At 40.1% G+C, this 14,241-nt stretch overlaps 1 protein-coding gene across 1 annotated transcript in view; it reads left to right on the top strand.

Moving 5' to 3' along the window:
- Positions 1 to 14,241, top strand: part of Prex2 (phosphatidylinositol-3,4,5-trisphosphate dependent Rac exchange factor 2) — a 292,170-nt gene that overhangs the window by 62,915 nt on the left and 215,014 nt on the right. The window contains exons 2-4 of the mRNA XM_051159079.1: positions 4,981 to 5,052; positions 6,482 to 6,604; positions 8,785 to 8,889. Of these exons, the coding sequence (XP_051015036.1) occupies positions 4,981 to 5,052; positions 6,482 to 6,604; positions 8,785 to 8,889 (300 nt within the window). The remainder of the gene's footprint in view (positions 1 to 4,980; positions 5,053 to 6,481; positions 6,605 to 8,784; positions 8,890 to 14,241) is intronic.

Here is a 14,241-nt window from a genome sequence, read left to right as displayed (position 1 = left end):
TCCACGTTGCAGCTTCATGTCAGTGACACTGAGTGCTGACTTCACCTCAGAGACTGTGAGAGAATCTTTCAGAACCTCAGATGGTATGTTGTCTCCTTGGTCAGAGTCTCCATCATTGTGTTCAGTATAGATACTTCATACTCCATGTGGCCCCAACAAGCTGATTCTCCCATCCTTTTATCCTTTGAGTTTTCTCCATTCCCTTAAAATGGCACCACTATTAGCTAGGTGTTCAAGATGAACCCAAGGCAGGCTAGCCTGATTTAACAAGATTTTGTTTATACTCTCAGGAAAACAAAACAAAGTTTGTTGATATCCCAAAGAATTGAGATATCATGATGCTTCAAGTTTAAAGAGGGGAAGGAAAACATTTACTCTTAACATTTTTTAAGTCTATTTTCATAGAATGAGTACATTCCTTTTCCTACAACATTTGCCTTTTTCATATTTATGTGTAAAATCATTCCACACTCTTCATAGCCACATTTCCAAGGTCATCTAATGATGCTGAGAAGTTTCTATATGTAGAATACTCATGGCAGTACTGAGATTTAATGTTTACATGATATTGTGAAACTCGGTATGACAGCAAATGGTTAGAATCTAAAGTGTTAAATATTTAAACTTGTGGGGCTTTTGAGAGAGAGAGAGAGAGAGAGAGAGAGAGAGAGAGAGAGAGAGAGAGAGAGAGAGAGAGAGAGAAAGAGAGGAAGATATGTATGTCCAGTCAGTGAAAATAATCACAAAGGCAAAATGAGCTTAGGGAAATGCATTAGAGCTTTGAAATTTTCAAATAGAAATGCAGGCCAAGTGTGAAGCTATGTGGGCTTAGCTTCCTATTGGATGGTAGCAGCACAGTTGAGCAAACAAGGAAGGGCTTCTTTGATTTTTCTCTTCTATCTAAAGAGATTACTTCTTCTCTTGGTAACAAATCTATGACATTTTAATGTTGTTAAACTTTAGTTAGCATTTGGAAGTTGATATTTAATATAAGCTTTTGCCTAACATACAGTCAGAAGAAAACATGGAAAAAGGTAAAGAGGAAATGAAGCATTTGCTCTCTGTGGGGGGAAAGATAGGCTCCACTCCTGGGATCTCAGAAAATGTTGTGTTGAAGCACAGTTAAGGAATGGTTATAGGGTATGTGCTGAGACTATGTAAGCTGCGGGGTCTTCTGAAATGTACCTGGAAGCCCTACTTTCTCCAACTCTGGTTTGTCTATCTTGTTTGACCACCTGCCTACATTTCTATAGTCAACAGTTGATGAAACCTAGATTGTGCCTCTCATGGGGGAGGCATTTCCTTGGCAGGTTCCATAAATTCCAAGTTCCTGAGAGAAGGAGTGTTATAAAGAGAGGACCGTTGTTTGATGTTGAGTTGCAACAAAGGGTGAGGTACATGAGTCTGTTTTGGCATCTCAGTTCACTTGCTAGTTTCTCTAACATCTATCCAAAAGAGGGCTCTGGACCTGCCTTGTCAAAGCCACCAAAGAGTCCTGCTCAAAGGGCCAACTACATCAATCTTCGTTCTCAGGATTTCAGGATACAGACTCTCTGGGTCTTAATCACAACAGAATGCTATGAACCACGAACATTAAAAGTTGTTTTCTGTGGGATTATTTTGAAATATACTTGTGTCAAGGCAAAACACATCTAATGCCAGTGAAATTGTGGGCTTGGGCTAATGAATAAATGAAAAGAATCGTGTGTGAATTCCCCTCTCATGCCTTTGTGACTGGCTTGCTGGTGCTTCCTTAGTTGCTTTGAGAAGGATGAATGCCCAGCTATCAAACTCTGAGGAAACCATAGATACAGCCTGTTAAAATATGGTTCTCAAAACATGTATTATTGCACATTCCCAGCAAGCCATCTAAAGTATGCTTTTCCTGTTGTATAAAACAAGGATCTTGAGGGATGACTGGTTAGATGAGCTAGGGAGCAAGCGAGCTCCGGCTTCCACTCCTATGCGGTCCACAGGATCATGGAGCACAGAAGACACAAATGTCAGATGACTGGGTGGTGTACTCGACTGGTTTGTATGTTCCCTTCCAACTCTTATTTTGATTCAGTTTGGCCACTTCCAGGATTTCATGTAGTGGTTGAAGAATGTGCTGGGTCCTGTTTATGAAGAAAAGTTTATAATTGCAGACATGAAGTTTAAGATTTGCTCACACAAGGCATTACCTGTTTACTGTGTGGTCAATGTGAAATGTAAACTAGGTGACTAAAATATTCAAGGTATTGTAAAGCTAAACAGAAAAAGCCAAGGCCCTGCTGGGATGAGTATTTACAAATCTGAAATCAGAAAGTAAACTGAAGAATACTAATTAAAATGGGCAGTTAAAGCTACCAGACTCAGACGTCTTTTCCCCAATGGCCAACTTTGTGTAACTTCAGAAAATGGCTCAAAAATTCGATGGTATTTTAATAAAAGTTAAGGTTATATCCACTATTTTTGTAGTTGTTTTATTTAATTGGATGCATGGAAGATAGTGAGGGCTATTAGTTTGCTTTGGCTCTGCAGTTAGAAAATCTGAGATGTGAACTGGATGAATCAGGAATGAAAAGCAGTCCTGGAGCTAATGGTGGGTAAGATCTGGGGCTTGTTTGTTTTATTTGGTCTAAATAGGCTTTGTTTTTTAAGACAGAAGTGATAATGTGCTCACAGCCAAACATTCAAAAGCGATTAATGTCCAAAAGTGTCCTTCCTGACCTCTAGGCAGAAGTAGCTACTGTTTGCAGTTTTGGAGTATTCTGACCATTTTTTCCCCTTAGTGTTAATATACACTGACATGATACATATATATGTGTGTGTGTGTGTGTATACTTATGTATGTGGATATATGTATTTACATATTAAGTATGCTACTTTGTGAATCTTTTTCACCAACTTTTTATGAGCGTCTATCATGTATGTATGTATGATATATGTGTGTATGCATATATGTACATATATACACATATATGGGTATAGTTTTCAGTACCTTCATGTCTGACTGTGCTTTTGCAATCAAAGTCTGCAATTTGAATGTACCACAGTTTGTTTTGTAATTTCTATATGGGTTTTGCTTTTATGACCAATGAGTCTCTGTCAGAATATATTCCTAGGACAGATTCTTAGAAGTAGAATTACTAAAGTAAAGGAAAGCCCACTTTATGTGTGATGTGTACTGTCAGGTTCTCTTTAGGATGGTTGTCTTAGCTGTTCTTTTTCTGATGTTTTTGTTTTTTGTTTTTTTCAAGACAGGGTTTCTCTGTGTAGCCCTGGCTGTCCTGGACTCACTTTGTAGACCAGGCTGGCCTTGAACTTACAGAGATCTGTCTGCCTCTGCCTCCCTGAATGCTGGGACTATAGGTGTGCACCACCATGCCCAGCTTCGGCTATTATTCTCCTCAGTCTTGGAGATATTATGAGCAATTTCTTGGTTATCATCACTTTTTGTTAATGCCTTAAATGTATAAATATAGCATGTCAAAGGTCTGATTTTTGTTGTAATTTTGTTTTTTTGAATGCCATAACCAGAGGCACCCTGAACTTGTGGGTGTCCTGGAATGTTGCATACCTTCACTTGGCTCATGGTGGCAGAATTCTCAAGGGAGACACAGAAGTGATGACCTTTTCTAACTTTTGCAGTGCTGGGGTATTGTCCTAGGGCCTCTGACAGATTGTCTATAATTGAGCAATATCTGCAGGCCTTGAAATGGTGTTTTCTGGCCACTAGGTAATTTATGGGCAGTGTTTTGAAGACATAAGCTACGTTTGCTAGGAGGGGAGTTCCTTTTCTTTTTAAACTTTTTAGTGTAAGGTTTACTGTATATCAAGCATTTTTCTGTATTTAGCCTTTAGTGAATACTTAATTATCATTAAGAAGTTTCAGTCTAAATATTCTAAATACAACCATCCCTTTCCTGGAAGCTGGGAGTTAAACCCAGGGCCTTGTGCCTGCTAGGCAATTATTGCACCACTGAGCAGCTTCCTTATCCTGTGTCTCATTCCAAAATTACTACCATAGGCCAATGAAGAACTCTGACCTAAACCCAGAAATTTTTGATTTTTTTTTTTTTTTTTTTTTTTTTGCTTCTTATAAAGTGTGAGTATGGTGACATAGAAGTGGGAAGGATCGTTCCTAAAAGCAGTTACTGGAAAGTGTGTCTGAGTGTGCTGATGTACCTCTTGATTGTTTTTCCTGACAACCCCCTTCCTCTTTTCCTCCCTTCATCTCACAATACTGATGGTGTCACTTTAGAAAGTAAGGTCCTTTTGCCTTTTTATTTGAAATGCTATTTTTCATTATATTTTTGTGTTGCTGTGCTTTGCAACACTTAAAGTTTAGGAGGCATCTGACTCTAAATGGTTTACCCTAGAATTCTGAGGACCAGGAAGATGAATTTAATTCGTATAAGCTTGATCATTTGTGTCTCTGCCTCAGGATTGTGATGGAAGTGAAGTTCTTAGGTAGGAGCAACAGGTGTACACGAGTGTCACACACTACAGCAAAACTATTATACTGAACAATTAGAATGTTAAACCTTTTTTTTTTTTTTTTCGAAATAAGATCTCTCTGTGTTAGCTTTGGCTGTCTTGACCTCGCTTTTGTAGTTCAGGACGGCCTCGAACTCACAGTGATCCGCATGCCTTTGCTTCCCAAGTGCTGGGATTAAAGGCATGTGCCACCATGCCCGGCTGTACTTTATTTATTTATTTATTTATTTATTTATTTATTTATTTATTTATTTTTGAGAGAAGGTCTCACTGCATAGCCGTAGCTGGCCTGGAAATGGTTCTGGAGGTCAGGCTAGCCTTGACAATTGGCCACTCCTCCTATCTCTGCTACTCAAGTGCTGGGATTACCTATGTGCATCGCCATGCCCATTGGTAGGCTTTCGTGTTTTGTTCAGGACTTTATCTCATTCTGATCAGTGCCCTGCCGTTTTAGGACACTAGGTTTGTTCTCATAATGTCTTCTCTTATTTCCCATAGGCCTTCTTACATCGAATGAATCAGTGTGCGGCAGCAAAGGTGGACAAGAATGTGACAGAGGAGACAGTGAAGGTGAGCAGGCACCTTTAGCCCCCTCAGCCAATCTTGGGTATTCTGAAGGTGATGCTGTGTCCATTGGCAGTTCCTTGGGGCTCTTCAGTTTATTGTCAGCTCAACTCTAAGTCCTCGTGGCAGGGACTACTGTTGTTAATCTGAAAGAGGGAGCTAAGGAAGAGAATTCTTGTGTTTACCACAATTATGTAACCATTTGAAACGATGAAAAAAAAATAATAAGCTTAAGGGGTAAGACTAGAACCTCGGGATCTATAATAAGACTGGGTGAGCTGGCAGATAGTTGCCAGAGTAGTTCAAGATATGGGGAAGTGGGGGTTCCATTCTCTGTGATCTCCAATGAGCAAGATTTAGGCATGCCACGGGAGTACAGAAAAGTATGTAATATTCCAACCCAATAGTAAATCCATAAGTAGTTCTTGTGCGACATAGGGAAAGGGGCCTGGGGTGTAGTTTAGTGGTAGTATGTGTTCTGAGATGGTTACAATGTCACTGCAGGCATCACAGGAGCCAACTGGGAAACACTGCTGATAACCCAGGTGGCGAGGCTTGCTGAGGAGTATGTAGTACTTAAGGACCCGTGTTCCATGCTCCCCAACACCCCTCTCCCCCTTCCCCTCCCCCCAGTGCACACTCGGGAAAAGTCGTGAAGAGTGTTGAGAAAAAAATAAAGAATAGTAGGTAAATGAAAAGTAATTTTTCTGCAGTGGCTGCTGATTATGCTAACTTACTGTTTTATTTTATTAGTAGTAAAAAAATCTAAGGCTTCTTTTTTTATAGACTCTTCTAACTCTTTTCTTACAGGCTATATATCTAACTTGCAGACTTTTCTACCATTGGAAAGTTTAGGTAACAAGCTTTTAGGTTCAGAGAAAAGCAACCTATGAATCGAATGTATCGGAACACTTTCACAGGGACTCATAGTGGAAAAAAAAACACTTGTGCAGGTGTTTGAGGGTGAGCAACGCGATGCTTGTTGGCTGCCCCACCCAACTCCATCTGGGTGCAACACACTGACCTTGCCCTTGACCCAGCTGTGACTTCTACACACAAGCACCTGCCTGAAGAAGGGAGGATGGTCCGCGATACATTTCACAGTGTCGAGGACATTCTTCAAAGCCTGTCAACAAATCTGCCCACACTTGTACTTACAGGCATTCTGGGAAGGGTGGGACTGGCAGGCTAGGATTTGCCCCCACCCCCGCCCGCAGCCTTTTCCTGAGTGTCTGTGTAGTGTCCTCATTCCCAGAGTTCTGTGGCCACAGAGAAGCTCAGATGAAACTGGGTTCTGCTTGCCAGGTGGCGGGAAGAGACGATGTGGTGTAGGTACCCGCTTAAGATGCTGTGCCCTCCTGGGCTTTTTCCTTTAACTTTTCAAATTTGTTTCTCAACCGAACTTACAGCTTTTATGTATGTATTTATTTTACAGATGTTATTCTCCAATATTGAGGAGATCCTTGCCGTACACAAAGAGTTCTTGAAAGTTGTAGAAGAATGCTTACAGCCGGAACCCAATGCTCAGCAGGAAGTGGGGACCTGCTTCCTTCACTTTGTAGGATAAGTTTTTGTTTCCTGTTTATTTTTTAAGGACTGCGTGTTGGCAGAGTAGTGTGTGTGAATTCTGCAGCAGAAGTAAAGTCGGACACTAGAAGTCTGGGGTCTTTTAAGGCCAATGAAGTCTTGCCCTCAGAGCCAGAAAGGGGGAGGCGCGTTTCTCATCATCTATTTTATTCAAAGAATAAATAAACAGCCTTTTCTTTTTCCTGACAAGCTAGTTCTTCGCATCCTCTGTAGCTTTGAATTCTAATGAATATTCAGGCTGCTTCGTAGTGAATGGATTTTTATGTTTTGCTCAAACATAGAACATTTTTCTATTGAGGCAGAAAATTCTCACTCTTATAATGGCGCTGTGGGCTCTTTATTGGTCAGAATGTTCCCTTGTTAATTGGCTGGTGACAAACCTAGAGGTGAACAGACCCTGGCTTCCCATGACTGATTTTCCTCCAGGGTGGCTTCTCAGAAGTTTGTTTGCAGTGCTGTGGAAAGAGTGAGAGTCAGAAGCTCAGTTGTCTAGAACACGTACCCTGTGTCTTGTCATCAGTTTCACGTGCGTGTACAGGATAGCCGGAAGTATGCAATTGATTTGCAAAGTAAGCCATCTGCTTAGCGAAACTTGATTTTAAGAACTAAAGGACATTTCTCACTACAGGAACAAAATTTTTAAATGTCGTTATCCATCCCACTCCATTGGTGCTAAATTTCAACCCGAATCAAAGGGCTACCCAATGACTGTCTGACTTTAACAACGGAGTGAAAGTGTTATATCCCAAAGGAAGTTTTGTGTATGTTTTCACTTAGTCATTTGTCTCGCAGTTTCTTTATCTATACGTGATGAACAGGCTCTTTTTGTAATCTATATTTCACAAATATAAGCTCTCAAAGGGAGACGCTCCTGGGGATTGGCTGGATTAACCTATGCGTTTCTTGCTTATGGCTGGAAGCTGTGATGCTCGTATCCTCGAACCCCTTCCTCAAGCCTCTTTCCTTTCACAGAAGAATCACACTCCCCTGCCAGTTGGAGGAACTGTCATCTGAGGCCAGCGATGCTCATGGGAACGCTGCCCCTCACAGCCATTTCCTTAGTACCACATTATGAATCTCTCATCCATAAATGTCACTCAGCTATTTCTGAACTTTACTCTTGTTCTAGCTCACTCCATCTCTTGAGGGAAGTAATTCAATACACGCTCTGCTGGCTGGCTATGATTGCTGCTCTTAAGTGTGTTGTCTCTGCAATTGTAAAGGACATCCCTCTGTTTCCATAGCTGATCAATAAATTTTGTGTCTTTCACTGGGCCTTCTTTGATAACTATTAATTATAACTCCTTTGAGAGTGCTATTATAGATGGTAGCTCCCAGAGATCATAATAGAAAAATCCTTCATTTTTAGAAAAAATTCCCCCTAATACTGAAGACCGTTTGTGTTGTTTCCTGGCAGCTTGAACCAGTAGAAGAGCTTAATCGATCACATCCTCCACCACTAGCCAGCCATTTCCACTGAACAGTCTTATTTGGAAGCCCAGCAGTCTTGTTTTTCTCACAGAATAAAGGCTATTTGAAAGTAGCTATAATTCTACTTTTTGACCTTTTTGTCTTAAACATCTCTCTCTGAAGCAATCACTGGGTTGTCGTATCTTCAGGGTCTGCTGTTGTCTTAGCTACTTGCTGTTGGATATTGTTTTGTTTGTCCATATCCCTCTTAAATCCAGCTTCCAAGGTTGCCTAACATGGACTTCAGGGGTCTGCCTTTCATGATTCCTGTGTGATACAACACATGTGTCTTCCCTCTGTCTTAAATGACTTTGACTGGAAGAAGTACATTTATTCCACTAGGCTCAGCTCAGAAGTAAGATCTTTAATAAATAAATAAATAAATAAATAAATAAATAAATAAAGTGTGTCTCAATTCTCATGGCAAAGGTAAAAAATATTTTACTCTCTGAATTTTGTCACCACTTAGCTCACTCATATTATTGCATTCATATGGGGTAAATTTATCATCTCCTTTTCTAGGCTATAGTTACGAATTGGGAGAATAAATAAAATTTTATATGTATGTAGTGCGTCTTTTGAGATACTGGTCCTTTGTAGAGTTTATTTATGCATGCACGTGGGTTAACATTTCAAAGTCGTATACAGTGATTCTCATTTATTCTATTCTTTAATTCATAGAAAGACAAGTTTCGTATTTATGATGAATATTGCAGCAACCATGAAAAGGCGCAAAAATTACTTCTTGAACTGAATAAAATAAGAACAATCCGGACATTTCTTTTGGTAAGTGAGTGTTCATCTGCTTCCATCTGCTGGTGTTGGTTGAGGGCCCTTCCTGTAAGAACACATGTGACCAGCTTTCCTGAGTTTGTAAGCATCAGATCTGGGTTGCACTAGTGTATGACAAACACTGCTAATGCCCTCTCCTGGTTGAATGAGAGTTGCGTGTGCACTCACTAGGTTTCTAGAGGAGCAATACTTTAGGTCTGACTTCACCTTTGCCTTACATCCTCAGCTCCCTGGGGATCTGTTTACACCACAGAGAACAGGAAGTAGGGCAGTCACAGGAAGGAAGCAGTGTAAAGACCACTTGCTCTCCTCCACACATTCCTCACTTGGTTTTCATCGAAGCCTCTGGATTCAGTGTCAACTTTCTTTAAGGAAACATCCATAAAGGCATGCTTCGACAGCTGTGGGCTGACATTGTGAGGGTCTGATTGAGTGAGAGGAGGTGTTAGGCTATCGCCCTAAAGTCCAGTTTTAGAGCACTTCCGTGCACCGTGAGCAGTTCCTGTCTCTTGATAGCTCATTTCCCCTCCAACCATTTGCTCCAGGTCACACTGATTTGCTTTCTATGTAGAGTGACCTTTTCTATAATTCTCTTTCTTTCACAGTTTTATTAAGTAGTCCCAGATAGCCTCAAATTTATAACACCCCCCCCCCGAACTACCTCTTAAGTGTTGAAAGTGGTGCTCAGATTTCAATTCTTGTAGATTTTATACAAATACAAACACACAGTGTCGTCTATTGGGCCTGTCTCTAATGCCCATGTATTGACTTTACGTTCATTATAACTGACTTGTATGCTATTGTGTAGGCTTGATATTTTCTGCTCATCTACTGTGTCAATTCATGAATATCAGGCCTCGCTAATTTATAGAGTTTGTCATACATTTTGGTGTTATGAGCACCCCTGCTTGTCTGGGAGGCATATATTTTTTGGTGTTATGAGCACGCCTGCTTGTCTGGGAGGCATATATTTTCATTCTCTTGAGGATAAACTAAGAGTAAAATTGGTGCGTCATGTGGTAAGTTTAATTGAGAAACTTTGGGTCTGCTTTCCATGATGGCTGAGAATTCTCCAGAATCCTCCACAGAGATTCTGGGTTCTCTGTCCCTTGCCAACCCCTCGGTGTTCACTGGTCTTACGGTTATAGCCATGCAAGTGGTATGTAGTACTCCACCGAAGTCTGAATTAGAAACTAAGCATGTGTTTCTGTGCTCACGAGCCATGCATATGACTTCTTTGGTGATGTATTTATTTAGATCTTTTGTGTATTTTGAAGCATCTTTTCTTTCCCTAATCTTGACTTGGCCCGCACTGCCACACAGCTTCCGTTGCTTCCGACGAGGATGAACCTGTTCTTCATCTTGCTTATGTTGTTTGCAAACTACTTCGGTTTCTCCTTGCCACTCTTAATGCTTTGTCTCCCGTAGTTCAGCTACATTGTGTTTAGATGAGCGTAATAGCTTTGCTTTTCTTATTTGTAGATAAGCTTTTTGGCTTTTTAATAAATATTGAGACATGCGAGAAAGAGGTGGGAAGGTCTTTTGAGCTCAAGAGTTGAAGACTAGTCTGGGAAAGATGGTAAAACTCCCAACCTCCATCTTAAAATAAAACAAACAAAATAAAACATAAACTGTAAAGTTTTTAAGCATTATTAAATAAACCAGGTGGTGGTGAGCACGCATTTAATCCCAGCACTCAGGAAGCCGAGGCAGGCCTGGCTAGCCTGGTCAACAGAGCTCCAGGACAGCCAAGGCTACACAGTGAAACCCTGTCTCAAAAGTCAAAAGAAAAATAAATAATATATTTTTTCTTTTCCTTAATTACTCTTTGTGCATACATTAAAATAAAAATGATAATTATTAGTATTTTATTATTTTGTGTGTATGGATGTTTTATCTGCATGTGTACTGTTTTTGGAAGCCAGAAGAGAGTGTCAGAGCTTCTGGTACTGAGTTACAGATGGTTATAAGGCACCATGCAGATGTTAGGGATCAAAGCCAGGTTCCCTGGAAGAGCAGCCAGTGGCCTTAAGCCATGGCCTGCTGAGCCATCTCTGTAGCCACCACATCCATGTTTTCTCTTGGTTCCTTGTAATTGTTTGTTTTTCTATAATCTTTTTTTTTTATTCTCTGTTTTTTGTATTGGATGATTTATATTACTTTATTTCTAATTCAATGAAGTTTTTTTTTTTTTTTTATCCTATTTCTGCTTGATTTGGCTTCATTGCTTTTCTATGTTGAGGGTTCCTCTTTCTCCATCCACCATTAGTGTCCTTTAGTTATTTAAATGTGTTTAAATAGTCTTTGAATATACTTATAGTAGCTATTTCTAAGTCTTTGTTTAATACAAAAATACAAAAAAACTGAAGGATTTTTTATTGACTATGATTAAGTCAAGTTTTTCTGTTCCTTTTTTTTATCTCATAATGTTAAATTTAAAAGAAAACTTGACATTTTTAATAACTTAATAGCAACTCTGGAATCTGTGTTTTCACTCTGAGATTGGTTACTGGCCTCTTGTTTTATTTATTTTTATTTTATTTTATTTTTTTCTTTTTTGCTCTGTTCTGTTTCTAATAACCTGCTTAGCCTCAGTCTGAGTTCCTGTTTCTCTGAATTACCTCTGCTTAGTTTTCCTTCCTTATTCACCCTTGCTTTTTGAGATCCCCTATTTGAGTGCTCAACTTGTCAGAGCTATTCTCTCAAGAACATGGATCCCAGCATGAGTATAGGTTGTGTGTAGTTGAAGGCAAGGCTACTGGTGAGGCAATTCACACTTCCTCCCAGTATACTCACTCAGGCTTTCCTGTACGAGCTACCTTTTTCATCAGCAAAAGATAAATGCATTCCCTCTGTGCCATCTATATCTTTTTAGATTATCTATGTTAAATTATTGGCTAGTTTGCTGGAAGACCTCCAATAGAGGCTTAATTTCAGGCTAGCATTATGGCCATTTCCTGTTTGGCTTAAGGAATGTGCTAGCACTTTGGTCAACAGTCCTTGGTGTGGGACTTTTGCTCTCTGCAGCATTCACTTAGGGTGATACTTAGTTTAGTTCACCTTGTGACTTACAGGAAGTCCCACTGGAAAAGCCACAAGTCAAGAACGTGGGATTAGGTGACTCACAGCATATTCCTGCAGAAAAAAAAATGTGTCTTGATACTTCCTACCCTGGAACTAGCAGACATAGGTTATCAGACAATAATTGCATTTCTGGTGTTAGTTTCCTTATTCATAAAATGCACAATAGTACCAGTTATCTTTTTGGATTCATCTAACAGTCTCCAGGTTATTTTTAATATTTTTTCTTTTTTTACATATACATTATATCATTATACATATATAAAAATAAACTACATACAGCAAGAAGAGCCATGAAACAATCAAGAATTATATAAATGTTACATTTAAGTTGTTTTGGCTATTTGTATTTGGCAACATTGAAGAAAATATTTTCCTGTCTTGGTAAGTCTAAAATTCTGAATGTAAATCAATATCTATCATATCTCATCTCTATCAACTTAAAACATCTATCTAGACCTAAAAACATTTTATCCCTAAACAACTAAGATTAATTGTAAAATTAAACTATCTGGTCTTCAACCCCATCAGAGATTTGGGAAGGAATAAAATTAATTACCTCAGTAAATAGGAAATGCAGGTTAGCAGCTTCCAAATTGAAAAAAGTGACAGAGATATTTTTCTGCCTGAACAGTCACTCCAAACTCTCTGTGACATTGGAGGATCATCTCTAGCCTTCTGGCCCAATATGTCTGACATACATATTTCTGAGGCAGGAACTACTGAGGACTTGCTTACCTTGTCTTGGCAGAATTTGGCCATGGATTCTGCTTGCGTCCAAGCTTGCCTATATTTAGGCAGAATTCTGTCAGTGGCCAAAATGAGGACGTTTTCCCCAGTGGCTGGTTTGCGACATTTGAAGTCATCTCCATAAGGAAGTTCTTTGACATAGACATTTTTTTATGACTGGATCATAGCTCACCATGGGCTGTACATGCCTCCAACAATCATTAATCCAGAAAGTGTTCTGAATGTGTGCCCACAGACTCATGGAGGCAATTTCTCAATTGAGGGTCCCATTCCCAGGTGACTCTAATTGTGTCAAGTTGAGAAAACCCACACAAGTGCTTGCTGTGCAAGGATAAAGACAATCTGATCCTGTGATCCCCAGGACTGACTCATGGACTGAGTGTCCATCTGGAACCCAACTCTAGAAGGGAGAGATAGGATTCCCCAGAGCAAGCTGCCTGGGATGACTCGTCATATTAGTGAATAAGGTGAAAGAGTGATTGAGAATCAGTTCTGATGTCATCACTGGCCCTCCCACATACACACATATCACATGTGCATGCCCCAATGTGCATGTTCAGTGTACATATAGGTGTCCATGATATGTAAGAATGCATACACACATCTCCCCACTCCCTCCCTCGCAAGTGTGAGCACACACACAGACACATGTGTGGAAAGAAAAGTTAAAAGTACGTAGGCAAAGGGATCATCCTTAACTAGGTACATACACTGAGACTGAGGCTTTGCTGCCTTATCCTGGGGAGGCCTCCGTATCATGCTGTGTTTTTTTTAGTGCTTTTCTCTCAGCTCTTGGCTTCTCCTCAAAATTCATATGGAGCAGTATTGCAAAATAGTGACAAGGAATGTGATGACCTCCCTTATAGCCATCTGAAGCTCTTCTTCCTGTTTGATATATAAAACCCGCCTCTGTGTGGCCACTCTGGCAGGCAATGAGGAGCAAGATTCTCAGTCTTCCTCTTTGTAGTTTTGTTCAGAAGACTGAAGGCTGTTCATTTAAGTGGGCTTTTCTCTTCACCACCACTTTGTGGCTAGCTGCAGCTGTGTCATGCCCCCTCCCTGTGAGTGCTGGTGTGTGGGGATTTCTCCACTCACCCTGCCGGTATGGAGATTCTCTCTGATCTCTGGGATTGGTCATCATTCCTTAAATGCAATCACATAACAACAGCAACAACATGACTTAGAATCAGCAGGCTGAGGTGTCCAGTTTCACAGAAAGGATAACTCTGAGATGAGTTCACGTAGTGTCACTAGTGAGCAGTGAAACCTGACTTGCACAGAGAACTCAACGTCTTCATGCCTGCTTTTCTAAAACATGATGCACTTTAAAAAATTAGTTTATTTTTTTTATTTCTGTGTATGTATGTGTGCTTGTATGTGTATGTACCTGCTTGTCTGTGTGTTTAATGTGTATGCAGGTGCCTGTGGAGGCCATAAGAAACCATCACATCATTTGGAACTCAAGTTACAGGCAGTTGTGAGCTGCCTAATTTGTGTACTGACTAATGAAACCTG

Source organism: Acomys russatus, chromosome 2, assembly GCF_903995435.1.
Source record: "Acomys russatus chromosome 2, mAcoRus1.1, whole genome shotgun sequence".
Taxonomy (NCBI): domain Eukaryota; kingdom Metazoa; phylum Chordata; class Mammalia; order Rodentia; family Muridae; genus Acomys; species Acomys russatus.
This window is presented reverse-complemented; position numbering and strand designations above follow the sequence as displayed.